Source organism: Triticum dicoccoides, chromosome 7B (assembly GCF_002162155.2).
Source record: "Triticum dicoccoides isolate Atlit2015 ecotype Zavitan chromosome 7B, WEW_v2.0, whole genome shotgun sequence".
Lineage (NCBI taxonomy): Eukaryota > Viridiplantae > Streptophyta > Magnoliopsida > Poales > Poaceae > Triticum > Triticum dicoccoides.
In genome coordinates, this window is record NC_041393.1 from 424,615,665 (window position 1) to 424,631,342 (window position 15,678).

The 15,678-nt window shown below is 49.9% G+C and overlaps 1 protein-coding gene across 3 annotated transcripts; it reads left to right on the plus strand.

Moving 5' to 3' along the window:
* The first annotated feature begins 478 nt into the window (after positions 1 to 478).
* Positions 479 to 15,156, plus strand: LOC119341883 (importin subunit beta-1-like). 3 transcript variants are annotated; one of them, XM_037613731.1, is made up of 3 exons: positions 479 to 661; positions 12,328 to 14,719; positions 14,806 to 15,156. In XM_037613731.1, the coding sequence occupies exons 2-3, from the start codon at positions 12,339 to 12,341 to the stop codon at positions 14,912 to 14,914; spliced, it is 2,490 nt and encodes an 829-aa protein (XP_037469628.1). In that variant the 5' UTR covers positions 479 to 661; positions 12,328 to 12,338; the 3' UTR covers positions 14,915 to 15,156. The 3 variants fall into 3 exon arrangements, with proteins under 3 accessions (XP_037469628.1, XP_037469626.1, XP_037469627.1); XM_037613729.1 differs by having other exon boundaries at positions 480 to 661; positions 12,306 to 14,719; XM_037613730.1 differs by having other exon boundaries at positions 480 to 661; positions 12,323 to 14,719.
* The last annotated feature ends 522 nt before the right edge of the window (positions 15,157 to 15,678 follow it).

Here is a 15,678-nt window from a genome sequence, read left to right on the forward strand (position 1 = left end):
CTCAACAAACGAAAATGACACCGGATCCACAGACCAACCCAATCGATTTGCAAGGATTTGAGAGGGGCTAAGTGAGGGACACAAAGGGGGAAAAGGGCAAGAACTCGGGATAGGCCAATGGGGGAGAAGAGATTCAGTTGTGAGTGGTGGGTGCAAGCCCCACGGCCACCTAAAATATCTGCACCGGAAACGCCATTAGTGCTGGCGTTTCTAGAAACGCTAGCTGGCTCGTCGTTTCAATCCCGCCACGTCAAGCAACGCCAACTCGGCCTGGTAGTGGGCTAGGGAAGAAACGCTAGCTTGGTCGGCGTTTCCATGTTTATCCGAAACGCCGCGGGCCTGGCATTGCTAAAAGGGTCAAATTGTGAAATGCTTTCACGTCGGGCTCAGTTTGCGACTAAAAACTCTGACAAGATCAGGTCAGAACAGTGATTTCGGCCGCTGTTTGGTGTAGTGGCTAACACCTAACGGCAGTTCCGCGTTGTGTTGCGTTCTTCAACCGGCATCGAAGGACCTGCCGCCGCTAATTTTGTTCCCCTCGGGCCACCGAACCCTAGCCAGTAGCCACCCTCTCCGCCGCCACCGCGGCCTCCTTCACGCCGTCCCAACCGGAGCAACCCAGCTCCGCCTATTCTCACTAGTTGATTGACTCGTTTTGCTGGTAAGGTTTGCGTTTCTCTTTCATTGAATCTCCCTGTCTCTAGTTTGGAATTTGTTCCCATCCCCTCCCTATTGCTGTATTGCATCCACTCCAGTCGAATGTCCCCTGCATATCTCGCTGTCGAAGCGGGGAGCGGATCCAACCATCCGGCACATCACAGGGATGTCCGCGGCCATGTGATGCCGAAACCGATCGTTCTGTTGTTGTCTAACCCTAACTCTTACGAAGAAGATCACAGATCGAGGAGGAATTCGGGAGAGACAGAGCTATATTGTGCCGTCGTACTGACAGCGTTTTTTCTGTTATTTTCTCTGAAAGTATGACTATTACAGAGGCTAACAACTGAGCTAACTAACTCCCGATCGTCTGCCCACGATCCACTTGTGCCGCGCCATCCCACGACCGCGTTTCGTGCGCCTAACTGTTTTGGAGAAAAAGATCAAAGCAAAACAGAAAATGGCGATTCTGTGCGTGCGGCACAACTCTGAACCTGACTACATGCAACACCTGGCAGACCAGGCATGCATCTGTTATTCTAACAACAAGCAAACTAACTGACGGTGAGCTTAGCTAGAGCCTACATTTCACCCCCTTAAGCTCAACGTCCTGAACCAACCTTGATCATCCCAAACTTCTGCCGCATCTCAACGAAATTGTTGCGTCCCAATGCCTTCGTCAGAGTGTCAGCCAATTGCTCATGTGTATGAATATGATCCACCTCCACCTGACCTGTTTCAACACAATCTCGAATATAGTGACATTTGATGTCGATGTGCTTGCTACGGTCATGGTGGACTGGATTCTTGCTGAGAGCAATAGCAGTTTGGTTGTCGAAGAAAAGCTTGAACTTGGCCGGCGGCTTCCCGAGCATTTCACTGATCAGACGGGTCAGCCACATGCCTTGGCAGGTTGCCGCCGCCGCTGCAACGTACTCGGCCTCGCAAGAAGAGAGTGCCACGATCTTCTGCTTCTGCGAGCACCATGTAACGAGATTGTTACCGAGGAAAAAGACATTGTCGGAGGTGCTCTTCCGATCCTCTGTGTCGCCGGCGTGGTCACTGTCGCTATAGCCGACCAGCTCCACCTCGCCACGACCAGCCACATAGCGATAGCCATAGTCCAGTGTGCCTTGTACATATCTGAGAATTTGCTTCACAGCCGCCCAGTGATGCGTGCTTGGTTGCTCCATGAATCTACTCACAATCCCGACGGCATGAGCGATGTCAGGTCTGGTGTTGAGGAGGTAGCGAAGGCTCCCGATCACGCTGCGATACAGAGTGGGATCAAAGAGCTCGCCGCCATCCTCCTTCCTTAGTTTTAGCCATCATTCCATCGGGGTGTTGCAGCTGTTGCAGCTTTCCATGCCCGCGGCTTCGAGAATCTTTGCCGCATAGCTCCGCTGGTGAAGAGTGATCTCCCCTGCTCTCTGTGACACCTCAATCCCAAGATAATAGCTGAGCTGCCCCAGATCACTCATCTTGAAGAGTGTCTTCATTTGTTCCTTGAACTCACTGATCAAGTCTTGATCTGTCCCGATGATGACAAGATCATCCACGTATACCCCAACCAGCAGAAAAGTGGAGTCATCACCTTGCCTGTACACTGCGTGTTCCAGTGGACTGCGCTCAAAACCCGAAGAAATGAGGGAATCATGCAGTTTAGCATACCATGCTCTAGGTGCTTGGCACAGACCGTAGAGCGCTTTCTTCAATTTCAGCACTTGATGTTCATGTCCTGCAGCAACAAAACTAGGTGGTTGGACCACATATACCTCCTCGCTGAGATCGCCGTTCAGAAATGCAGATTTGACATCCATATGATGCACTTCCCAGCGGCAGTGCGTGGCGAACGCGAGTAGAACGCAAACTGTTTCTAGTCTGGCCATGGGCGCGAACGCCTCGTCATAGTCCACCCCTTGCTGCTGTACATACCCCTTGGGGACCAAGCGAGCCTTGTACTTTGTGATGCTGCCATCCAGATCTCTTTTCACCTTGTATACCCATTTCAATCCGATGGGCTTGTGTCTTGCTGGCAAGTCAGTGAGATTCCAGGTCTTGTTCTTGACGATACACGGGATCTCTTCGTCCATTGCTGCTTTCCAGGACGCGTTGCCGAGCGCCTCATCAACATCACACGACTCTTCGGCACTGAGTAAACAGCGGTTCAAATCCACGCGCTCCGCGTCTTCCTCGGTGGCCTCAAGAACACATGAAAGACGCCGGTATCTGATCGGTTCGGAGTCCATGTCACGCCCGTCATCGTGCGTCGGCGGCGTGGCCCACTTTATCCTTGGCATTCCCGGGGGCGTGCCGGTACTTGCCGTGGTTGTCTGCAACACTGGAGTTCCCGGCTTCGCCACCTCTGCCTGCGGTGTCCCAAGTGTTGGTGACGAGGGCGCCCCCTGGCGGGTGAGGTGCAGTGCATGGCACCTGTGTCCAGTTCCTCCACTCCCGACTCTGTGGTGTATACTACAGAGAACGTTACCGGTGTGGCCGGCTTTGTGGGCGCGCTCGCAGCGCCCTAGCTCCAAGGACGTCCTTCCTTGAAGTGAACATCACGAGTCACCTGCACCTTGCTTTCAGGATCATAGACACGGTAGCACTTAGCCCCTTCTTCATACCCAACAAAAACCATTGGTTTGGACCGGTCGGAGAGCTTGGTGATGCCTGGCCCAAGCAGCTTGACGTGTGCAGTGCACCTGAAGGTACGCAAATGCTGAACCGTCGGCTTTTGGCCATGCCACGCTTCATACGGCGTGACACCCTCAAGGATGCGAGTGGGAGCTTTGTTCAGGAGGTATACTGCAATTTTTACAGCCTCTCCCCAGAAATATGCAGGTACAACCATGCGTTTCATCAGGCATCTTGCCATCTCTACTACTGACTGATTTCGCCTCTCTACCACGCCGTTCTGTTGAGGAGAGCAGGGCGCCGTGGTGTAGTGCTTCACCCCTTGCTCACTGCAGTATTCTTTGAACTCAGTTGAATTGAACTCCCCCCTCGGTTAGATCTGAAGGCACGAAGTTTGCAGCTGCCCTTAGCTTCTGCCATGGCCTTGATTTTCCTGAAATAGCTATATGCCTCGTCCTTAGACTTGAGTAGCTCAATCCACATGAAACGACTGTAATCATCAACAACCAGAATGAAGTACTTGTTCCCTCTTAGTGTTGGTGGCGTAATCGGACCACAAAAGTCCGCGTGTACTAGCTCTAGGCCATGCTCCGCGTGGTATGTGCTTGCCTGCGGGAACGGGGCTTGATGTTGCTTTCCAAGTGCACAGCCATGCTCAATGCGAGCGATCTCTGGCATCCCTCTGGCCATTCCCTTTGCAGACATGGCGTGAAGTGCTCTGAAGTGTAAGTGGCCCATTCTCGCGTGCCACTTCCAAGTCTCATCATCAACCTTTGTCAGCAAGCACGCCGGGGTGTCGATGGTCAGCACACCGGTGTACAGCCGGTTGCTAGTGCGCCGGACGCGAGCCAGCGTGCGCCGAGATGGATCGTGGATGGTCATCACACCATTCTGAATATCAACTTGGCACCCCCCTTCATCGAGCTATCCAAGTGAAATTATGTTGCTTCTCAGGCTCGGGATGTAGTAAACCTCTGACAGGCACGTTGCTCGCCCCCTTGTGTCCTGAAGACCACTGAACCTTTTCCACGAATTGCCATGTGCGACCCATTGCCAAACTTGACTGTCCCGTGCACGGTTTCGTCCATGGTGGAGAAGAAACGCCGCTCGCCAGTCATATGACTACTGGCGCCGGTGTCGAAGTACCACATCCCGTCCGGCAAAAGCATAGGTATCAACTTCTCTTCATTGAGGAACATTGCTTGCGGCGTCACCGCCTCAGTTGCTGCAGCAGTAGTGACCATGGCCTGAGGTGCCGCAGTGGTGGTGACCACGGCCATGAGGAGCCGTTGATCATGCTCATCCCCAACACGCACAAGGTTTGCCTGCTCCTGTTTGCCCTGCTGATCCTGCTTTTCAAGGTACGACCAACACTCTTTCTTCCAATGGCCAAGCTTCCCACAGAAGTGACATTTTCCTTTCTTCTTTCCGCCCGACCCACCGGATCCGCCCGTGCCGCTGTTGCCGGATGTGGGTTTGCCTTCGTTGTGCGGCTTTGGCTTTCCCGGTGACTTGTTCTTGCCGCCGCCGTGCGACGAGTTGTCGCCATCGAACTAACGTTCACGGGCAGCCCACTCCTCTGCGATGTACATGAGTTGGCCGGTGGACTGCTTGGTGTCGTCGAGATCGTAATGATCCTCGCATGCAGACAGTCGGCGTCACCACCACTCCATGAGACGGCCTGCAGTTTCACCTGCATGACCAACGACCACTCCATGTAGTTAGTCCGCGTCAGCATCATGGACGCCGACGAGGCCTCCGTCTCTCGCACGACCCACTCCACGATGCGGAGCTCTCCACTGCCGCTGCCGTGCAGGCGCGCTAGCGGCGGCGATGCGGTCTTCCTGTCGTCCTTCTTCTTCTCAGCCTCGGAGTCAGACATGATCGCAGCGGATCGAACACCGCTCAATCACCCAGGCGCAGGATCGAACACCCACTCGCTCTGATACCAATTGTTGTTGTCTAATCCTAACTCTGACGAAGAAGGTCGCAGATCAAGGAGGCATTCGAGAGAGAGCTATATTGTGCCGTCGTACTGACAACGTTTTTTCTGTTATTTTCTCTGGAAGTATGACTATTACAGAGGATAACAACTGAGCTAACTAACTCCTGATCGTCTGCCCATGATCCGCTTGTGCCGCGCCATCCCGAGGCCGCGTTTCGTGCGCCTAATTGATCGGGAGAAAAAGATCAAAGCAAAATAGAAAACTGTGAGTCTGTACGTGCAACACAACTTTGAACCTGACTATGTGCAACACCTGACAAACCAGGCATGCATCTGTTATTCTAACAGCAAGCAAACTAACTGACGGTGAGCTTAGCTAGAGCCTACGCGTTCGTTGCCGCACCCCTCTCCCACTCGGTCAGCGCATTGCTCTGGGGCCGTGCGCTGGGCCGCCGCTCTCTCGGACGTTGATTAGTACTCCCTCCGTTTCTAAATATAAGTCTTTGTAGAGATTTCATTATAGACTACATACGGAGCAAAATGGGTGAATCTACACTCTAAAATGCATCTATATACATCCGTATGTGGTTCATAGTGAAATCTATACAAAGACTTATATTTAGGAACGAAGGGCGTACGTGTATTAGTGGGAGCTCAACGCCGTTGTTTCTTTCTTTATATCATATTTATATATCAGGGCCATTTCCCCTGAGGACGAAAACGAAAAATAATGGTGCCTTTATTAGATTTGGGCCATAAAGTGCTCACTCACGCAAAGCCTTAAGCTGGCAGGGGCAGGCAATTCTGCCGATTCATATAAACAATCATATTGATGTAACTTTGCTTAGACTACCCATAGTCGGGAGTAACTTAGACTAGTAACATGTTACTAGTCTATTTTACTACCTCTATAGTGAGGAGTAACATATGTGTGGTGTCGTGCATTTATTAGGTTGTAGATTCATCTTATCTTGGTGTGTATGATGTTACTCATAGTGTGAGTAACTAGATATGTTACTACCTTCGTCCTGGTTTATTGGTCCTCATTGTATTTTGTGCCAAATTTTGACCATAAATTTAACTAATAAAATGTTAATGCATGTCACAAAAAATTATATCATTGAAAACTAGGTTCAAATACGAATCCAACGATATAATTTTTGTTGACATGCATTAACATTTTATTAGTTAAAAATATTTGGTAAAATTTGGCACAAATTACAAAGGAGACCAGTAAACCAGGACAAAGTTAGTACTCAATTTGTTTCTCTCCTCATTAATTAGGTGCCACATCATCTTTTTTCTGAGGCGTCATCTATGTTAATCTCTATGTTACACCCACTATGGGTAGTCTTAGGCATATGTTTATTCACTCTGCACTAGTTTAAATTTATTTGCCATGTTTAGGATGCTGTTACTGTTCACCTGGTGTGTGTTGTTGCTTTTGTAATTGTTGGGTTATTTTCACATTGTCCATGCATGTGTAGCTGTTAGTGCACGGAAAACGGGGTCCCCCGGATAGAGCAAGACGGGTCATCCCCGTATCCCGGCGACTTGCGTCAGTAGGAGCAACAAGGAGGCGCTATGATTACGGTGCTCGGAGAGTCCCCAGGCACCAGAGTTCCAGGCGCTTTCGACACCATTATCCCTCCCTCGGGGACATGTGTTACGTGGTGGGTCCTCACTCGCCATTTGACAACAAGTGGTTGGTGGGGCGGGGTTGCCCCCTTTATTTGCCAGCTTACACGGCCACAGTGGCCCGTACCTAGAAGAGAGGGTGGTGCCGATGGCCTGAGCCTGGGTAAACATTGTCGCTGTCTTCGTAGTGAACTAGTGATTGGAGTGTTTTAACCGCTGGCCGAACAATCTAGGAGATTTCTTTGGTCTCCGATCTCAATGATTACACGTCGACACCTGGTGCTAGATAGGGGGCTAAGGCTCTGGTTTATCTTCATCAGCCATGCTCGCCCGCGAATCGCATGCACAATGACTAGTGTCGTTCGTTGCCGGCTTGCTTGGGCACCTCCGACGAAGAGCGCTGTTGTGACACGTCCGTTGTACCCTGCACAGGTGAAGGGGCGCCTCTCAGTGGTCGTGACCCATTGGGTACGTGTCGCGTGTACCGACGTTGGCAAGACTCCAAGGAGGCTGCCTGGGCGGTTGCGCTACTGACAGTGCGTGTGCTTCGGCACCCTCATCACAGTGGAGTCTCCCTTGCGCCCAGGCTTTGGGAAATTGTTGAATGGGTGGACATCGCCCACCTTCCACTAAGGGCCAGGGGCGGCTTTTTCCCCTCAGGGCGCAGTCTCGCCTGCTCTAGCTTGGCTATGGCCTCGCCCCTCCCGCGTTCCCCAAGCCCCATGCTCACTAGGGTGGTAGAACGCCTCTTCGTCACGCCTTACCATCCGGTCTCCTAGAGTGGGCCACGCTGAGGACCTCTGAGGCGTCCTTGATTTCATGAAGAGTACGCCCAGAGGTGGTCATTGACAAATGGTATTATGCGCATCGGTTAGCCATGCATGACCCGGTGGATTGTCGTGAGGTCGAGTCGCTCAGCGACGGTCGAGGCGTCATGCCATGGCCAAGACGAGAGCCGCTTGCAACACGACTAAGGTTTCGCTCCTTCCCTAGGGCAACGGCGTTGTGGCATGAATACAACGGGGAGCGTCTGCACCTACCTTCCGACTCTAGCCCAAGGTGTTGGCGCGAGAGGCGAATGTTGTGTTCCTGGACATCGAAGCATCTCAATTGCTATCTTTAGAAGCGAAAACCATCGTTGGTGCTTTCCCCCATGATCTTCAACATCAAGGCCACCAAAATGCTGGTGGATGGGAGCGTGGGCCCTAGTGTCCTCTCTCCCATTGTCTTCAAGAAGATGCAGGTGCCCCTTGGCAGTCTGCGGTCTACGAATCCAGTCTTCGGCGTCACCTCGGGGATCTTCGTGCCGCTTGGACACGTGTCCTTGATGGTCACCTTTGGCATGCCAACTTTCAGACGGAGAGTGTTATCATCGATGTCGTCGATTTTGACCTCCCGTACAACGGCATCCTGGGGCGCCTTGCTCACCGCTCGTTACGCATACCTCGCCTTGAAGATCTTGGGGCTGGCGGACCCCATATCAATCTCGGACGACCTCAAAAGCTCTGTCTCTTGTGCAGAAAGGTTATACCACACGATCGCCGCTGCCGATGAGGGCGATGGGGATGCCCTCGCCTCCTACCCCGAGGAAGGCCATGCTCTTTGTCGATGATGCCGCCCCTGTTAAGGAGATACCGCTTTGTGATGACCCCAACAGGACTGTCAGATAGGTGGCCAACTGTCTACCAAATAGGAAAGTGCGACAACCCCAACAGGACCGCTAGATCGGTGTTCACCTCCCTACCAACTAGGAAGGTGTGCCAAGCGTCGGAGCATGAAGAATTCGGTCGAGCCGAGGTGAAACGCCTTTTGAAGGCCCGTTTCATCCGGGAGGTGATCCACCCTGATTGGCTCGCCAAATTGTGGACTCCACGGTTGGGTGTGATCTCTTGTCTTTCCTGGACGCGTATTAAGGGTACCATCAGATACACTTGGTTGAGGAGGATGAGAAGACCTTGTTCATCAGCTTGACGGGGATGCACTGCTAAACCTGCATGCCCTTTGGCCTGAAGAACCTAGGGTCCACATACCAGCGGGCTACCTATAGCCTTGGAGCGCAATGTTGAGGCTGCATCGATGACCTCGTCATGAAGACTATGGACCAGGACACGCTCCTTGAAGACCTCAAGAAGACCTTCGACAACCTTCGCCGTATGTGCATAAAGCTGAATGCCGAGAAGTGCGTCTTTGCGGCGCCGTCTTGCAAGCTCCTCGGTTTCCTTGTCTCCAGCAGGGCATCAAGGCCAACCTCGAGAAGATCGCCGCCATCAACCAGATGCGGCCCCTGGTGCGCATCAAGGATGTGCAACGCCTTGTGGGCTGCATGTCTGCATTGGGGACGTTCATCTCCAAGCTTGAGTGTGGTCTCCCCTTTTTCAAACTCCATGAAATCGGGCCCTTTCAAATGGACTCTGGAGGTCGAGCAGGCGTTCAAGGACCTGAAGCAGTATCTCATTTCCCTGCATGTTCTGGTGGCGCCGTGACCGAAGGAGCCCTTGCTGCTATACATCATGGCCACTCCCAAGTCGTGAATGCGGTGCTCGTGACATTAAGGAAGGAAGCGACGGAAAGCGGCCATGCGGCGTCATCCCCCTCGGGGCAAGATCGTAGAGCCCTAGCTCTCGCCCTCCCAATAGCACGCGAAAAGTCCCATCCTCGGGCCTACTCGCCTGGCCATGAAGGGGGCAGCTTACGGTTCCCCCGGGGACGAGGCCGACCCCGAGCTGCCAGGAGGGGACATCCCTGAGCGGATCCCTCCAGGCCCGGGGCGCCTCGTGCAGCGTTGTCTACTTCGTCAATGAGGTTCGACGCTATGCCAAGTCACACTACCCTCACATCCAAAACCTGCTTTATGTTATTTTGGTTGTGTCTAGGAAGCTGCGACATTACGTCTAGTCCAATGACATGTTGTCACCTCTTTCCCATTGGAGCGCATGCTTCACAACCGCAAGGGAATGGTTCGCATGGTGGAGTGGGTGGTGGAGCTTTTGCTAAGTTCGGACTCCACTTCCTCAACTCCCAATCAAAAGTTGTGCCGTTGCCGATTGTGTGGCAAAGTGGACCCCCGTACCCGAAGGAGAGCTTTTGTCCGTGTACATGGGGGCATCGATGCCCTGAATACTGGACAATGCACTTTGATGGTTCTCTCAATCTTCACGGTGCGGGGGTTGGGGTCGTATTCACGTCCTTGACGGGCTAGCAACTCAAGTATTCCACACTTTGATGGTCCCTGACGGAGAAGGTCCCCAACAACATGTCGGAGTACGAGGGACTGCTAGCTAGTCTCCGAGCAGTGGCGACCCTCGGGATACACAACCTCAGGTGACCAAGGACTACCGGTGCCCGAACCCATAGATGGCGGCATATGCGGCTCAGGTTAGGAAGATGGAGCAACACTTTGATGGGATGCAGCTAGAGCACGTGCCACACTCTGAAAACGCGCTGGCTGGCCTCCCTTCGCGACCTGTCTCCCTTGGGGACCTTTGAACAAAGGATCATCCAGTCGTACTCCATGTGCTACTAACGTCGAAATGACCCACTATGGAGGCTCAGCCTCGTCAAAAGCAAAGGAAGCAAACAAGGCAAATCTTCGTCGTCAGTTTTGCTTGTTGCCTGGAAGCAAACAAAGGATCACCCGCCGGGGAGGAGTCGTGCACGATGCGCGACATGAGGAGATACAGCTCGATGGCAACCCTTGACTTGGATCTCCATGGCCGAGGGGTTGCCGAGGATTGGAGGCATGCAGACATGCTCACAGGTGTCCTTGAGCTCCCGCCAGGCCTTGGACCAGGCGTCAGCAGTATCGTGGATCCGCACTGCCCTCGCGTACCACTGTTGCCGCAAGGCCTCCCTTCTCCAGGAATGCTATCCATCAGAGTTCGGGGCAGCTCGATTGAGTCCTTGTACGGCGTTGGGAGGAGAGAGGCGACGGACGCAGGGGTGAGAAGGCATAGGAGCCATGACGACATGACGGTGCCATGAGGTGGTGGAAGGAGAAGTGAGCGGCAGAGGAGGAAGGGATAGTCACGGACCGGAGAGCGCGGAGCCTCGCTTGTTATTGGTGGGAAGGCGAAGGTGATGGCCTCATGGTTAATGTCTGGGCTCGCCTCCCATTGCTCGCGCGATTGGGCGATGGGACGACACCTCATCGTTCCACTATGGGACCAAGGCAAAGTCTTGGTCGAGGTTGACGACTCGGTTTTTGCGCCCTCGGGCTGATGGCCTGACGCAACGATGACACGTTATAGGGTTTTGGTCCTCCGAACCATCGTGCCTTGGACAGATGGGAGGACCAAAACCCTTTAACCTCGCATGACCGGCCTGCCACGAGCCGGATGGGATGTTTGAAGATGGGCCTATTTGACTTAAGCTATGGCCAAGGACGGCAAGCCCCTGCCCACTCCATTCTGTTGACAGCGGAAGCCCAGGGGTACAACGACACGATGACACCGGAGGCCTCTACCTATCAGTACCCACTTTGTGCCGTCATGATGGCCCCCCGCATGGGCAACGTGCAAAGGGCGCCATCCCATCCCAACCGGTCGCACAGGTCGGAGGGGGGTTTCTTCTCAATGGACCATATAAGAAGGAAAGATGAGAGTCCATCCGGAGGTCTGGATGGAGGTCGATTATAGAACACTTAGAGCCCGCCGCGCCCGTTGTAAGGAGAGCTCTCATATATAGCAAAAATACACAAAGCAGGAGTAGGGTGTTACACCTCGCTGGTGGTCCAAACTTGGGTAAACATCATCCCCGTCGCTGAAGTGATTGCAGTGTTCAACCACTGGCAGAAAAATCTAGGAGATATGTCTGGTCTCCGATGTCGACGATCACCCGTCGACAGTACCATCACTTCATACTCTGCTGTTCCATAATAGAGTGCGTATATATATTTTTCAATAGTCAAACCTTGTAAGTTTGACCCAATTTGTTGAGGGAAATATGAACGTTAAAAAGATCAAATAAATAATAATGTGTCATGATCGTATCTAATCATCTTTTTATATTGTAGACGCATATATTTTTCTCTGTAAACTTGGTCAAAGTTTGAGTTCTCAAAAAATCTATACACACTATTTTATGGAACCGAGGGTTAGTATTTATAGTTTGTTCAGTTCTACTGCATTATAAGTCTTGTAACTTTGGCTCAACTTGTTCTCCGAGCTAATTTATCCGTATAACCAGTTTAAAGAAGAATATGGCTTGCTGATGGGATAACCAATCTCAAATTTCAAGAAATAACCTAGTAGAGCCGCTTGTTGGTGCCATAATCTTGTGACTGTTTTGCTTCTTACAACCACAGTTTGACATACAGCTCGTTACATGGTTTTCAATGCCTAATGACTCGTAGGAGTAGCAACTGTTGTTTGATGGATACAATCTTCTGTTATGTAATTTCTTTTTCCTCAACATTGCTAATCCACAAAATCAGTCTCTTTTGTTTGGCAGGACAGTCAATACATCCATGGATATTACTTCTACTTTGTTTGCTGCTCAATCTATGGATCTTAACTCCCGGTCAGCTGCAGAAGCCAGTCTTAAGCTATTCCAGGAGCAAAATCTTTCCGCTTTTCTCCTGTCCTTGTCAGCAGAGCTCTCAAGTGATGCAAAGCCACAAGCGTCTAGGGTACTTGCTGGTATTATTCTTAAGAACACATTGGACTCGAAGGATTCTGAAAAGAAGGAATTACTGATTCAACAATGGGTGAACCTTGATACATCTGTCAAAATGAAGATCAAAAAGTCTTTGCTTACAACACTGGGATCTTTGGTGGCTGTTGCAAGGCACGTCACATCACAAGTCATTGCAAAGGTTGCATCCATCGAGGTACCCCGCGGGAAATGCCCTGATGACCTCATTGGCATTTTACTAGTCAACTTAAAGGAGCAGGCTGCATCTGCTCCACTGAAGCAAGCAACTCTAGAAGTGTTTGGGTATGTATTTCAGGACATTCATCCTGAGAACTTGGACCAGGATCAAGCAAGTGTTATTCTGACTGCTGTGGTCCAGGTAGCGAGTGAGGCACATCTAAGCTCTGAAGTACGTCTCACAGCAGTTAAAGTTCTATACAGTGCTCTTGATTTTGCTTATAGCAGCTTTGCAAAAGATAGATCGAGAAGTGACCTTATGAATTCAATTATCGGTACTGCTGTATCTGAAGATAAGAACATCAGAGCCGCATCATTTGAATGCCTTGTTGCAATAGCATCCAAATATTATATGCACTTGAAGCCTTATATCTCAGGCATATTGAAACTGACAGCTAGAGCTATGGAAGATGATAAATCAGTGGCACTTCAAGCTATCGAGTTCTGGTGTAATATTTGCACTTGTGAACAGGTTGAAGTCCAAGAAACTTATGCAGAATTTGATGATGCTAATTCTGTTGTGAACTATCATTTCATTGAATCGACATTCCGTGAACTTGTTCCAATGCTTCTAGGAACTCTGTTGAAGCAAGAGGAAGATAAAGAGCAAAAAGGTAGTGTAAGGAAAGTTTCCACGAGTGGTATGGTGTGCCTTGGCCTCATTGCTAGAATTCTTGGGGATGAAGTTCTTCCTCATATGGTGAAATTCATTGATGATAACATCGAGGGGCCCGAATGGTATTGCCGCAGGGCAGCTACTTTTGCACTAGTTTCTATTCTTGTAGGACCCTCTGTTGAGGAACTTGTTCCCATGGTACGGAAGAAGCTTGATTGCTTGCTCAATAGAATGGAAGACGCAGACAAGGAGGAAAAAGCCACCATTGCACGGACTATTGGGCAGATATTTGAGATTTTGCATTCTCCAGCCAGTGCAAATATAATCATAACTAATAAAAATTGTCATCGTATCATGAATGTGCTGCTAGAAAGTAGTAAAGGTTATCCAGAAGTGACTGAAGAAGTCTTTCGAGCCATATATTTTCTTGCGCAAGGATACCAAGATGAAGAGTTGTTGCCTGAGCTTGCACCTTATATCGAACGAGCTATCAATGCTCTCATTTCTGCTTTGGATTGTGCTGATAAGACAAATTTCAGTCTTCGCACGTCTGCTTATAGAGCACTGAATGAAATTGTGAGAGTCAGCAAGATACATGAAAATCCCGACATTATAGGAAAACTATTGTATGATATCATGGAAAGATTGAACGGAACATTTGATTTCCCAATACAATCAGCAGACGACGTTAGGAATCAAAACGATCTACAGGCTTCTCTGTGTGTTCTATTGCGGATCATCATCCATAAATTGAGTAACTTAGTTGACAACTCCATTATTCCTGTCGCTGCTGACAATTTGATGCTCCTGTTTTTCCGTGTGTTCAATCACCGCACTTGTGGTTCTACTGTACATGACAAGGCTATGCTAGCTACTGGTGCTCTTGCTTATGCCATTGGTCAAGATTTTGAGAAGCACATGCCTAAATTATTGCTGAACTATAGTGAATACCAACTCACCCCTGTCTCTCTTGGGGTACTAGGTAATATTTGTCATGTCTTGGAGCATCAAATGTTGACATCCTCTGTGAAAGTTATGGATGTTTTTAAAAAGGCTCTCTCAAACCCGATGCTTGATCGGTCTGTCAAACCGGCAATTTTTTCATGCTTTGGAGACCTTGCCCTTGCCATAGGCGAGCATTTTGACGGATACCTGCCGACTGTTATGGAAATGCTTAAAGAAGATGCCGACCTTGGTATTGATAAAGAGGATGTTGGTTACCGCAACCAGCTTAGATGGGCAATCTGCAGGGCATACAGTGGTATACTAAATGGTTTTAAGGGCCCAAAAGCTCGGCTGATAGAACCTTATTTAAGCTGTATGTTGTCTTTCTTTCGAAAGGTCTGCGATGACCCGATCAGGTGCACATAATTTTGTTGCCAATTTTATATTTATTATATGTGTGACTGTTCGAATTCCTTAACATCATGTGCATATCTACTTTCAGTGATAAGAGTGTGGAACGCGCGGCGGTTCCTGTCATCCATGACTTGCAGGCCACATTTGTGTCGCAGGCCCAGGAAATGCTAGATCAACTGGGCGGCTCTGATCTCTAGGTCTGATACTTTGTTTCCCAGAGGTGGCTGAGGTTTTCTTTTTGTGCATTTGCCACACATGAATGTAAGGGGTAAATGGATTTATAAATGTACCATATTTTGTCCTAGTTTTTTTTTGTCGGTTGGGTCACTATGCATCATTTGATGGGGTTGACCTTAGCATTGGATTGAACCTATCGAACAGCTGAACTTGTTAATGTATTCTACTTACCGGTATATATCCATGCTGCGCTGCTTGTCTGTTTTGTTTCTTCACTCTCAGCAGACTGGGTTCATATGTTTTCATGCTTCCTGATATGAAGGTAATCATGCCTCGGTATCAAATACTAGCATGAAAGCATATGAAGCTAATCAGGTAGCATGAAAGCATACGAAGCTAATTATGCACATCTCCTCTACTTTTATTTGTTGAAATTTTATTGGTTGAGATGACTTCTGAACACATCTATGCACATCTCCTCTTTACTTTTTGACATTGCTGTACATAATACGTCGTCGCTGGTGTTCTCACTATACAACCGAATATGGCGCTCGGGTACTGGACGATGGAACCATGCGACAAGGGTTCTCCTTGCCTCTCTGCCTCCACCTTCTTCGTGCTCTCTTCTTCCAAAAAACCTGATTCTGTTCTCTCTTCTTCCAAGGATGCATATAATCTGCAATTTTGCTGAAATCGCAATTGCACATGTTGTACTTGGTCTTTGGAGTATGGTAATCTTTTTTGTCTCATCTTGGATGGTTAGTTTTATCATTCTGTGATGATT

What these genes read in the sequence shown, in the direction of transcription:
- LOC119341883 (XM_037613731.1), top strand. Translation starts at nt 12,339, where the DNA reads ATGGATATTACTTCTACTTTGTTTGCTGCTCAATCTATGGATCTTAAC. An exon ending in GTCTGCGATGACCCGATCAG is followed by an intron (nt 14,720 to 14,805) that starts GTGCACATAATT and finishes ATCTACTTTCAG; the next exon opens with TGATAAGAGTGTGGAACGCG.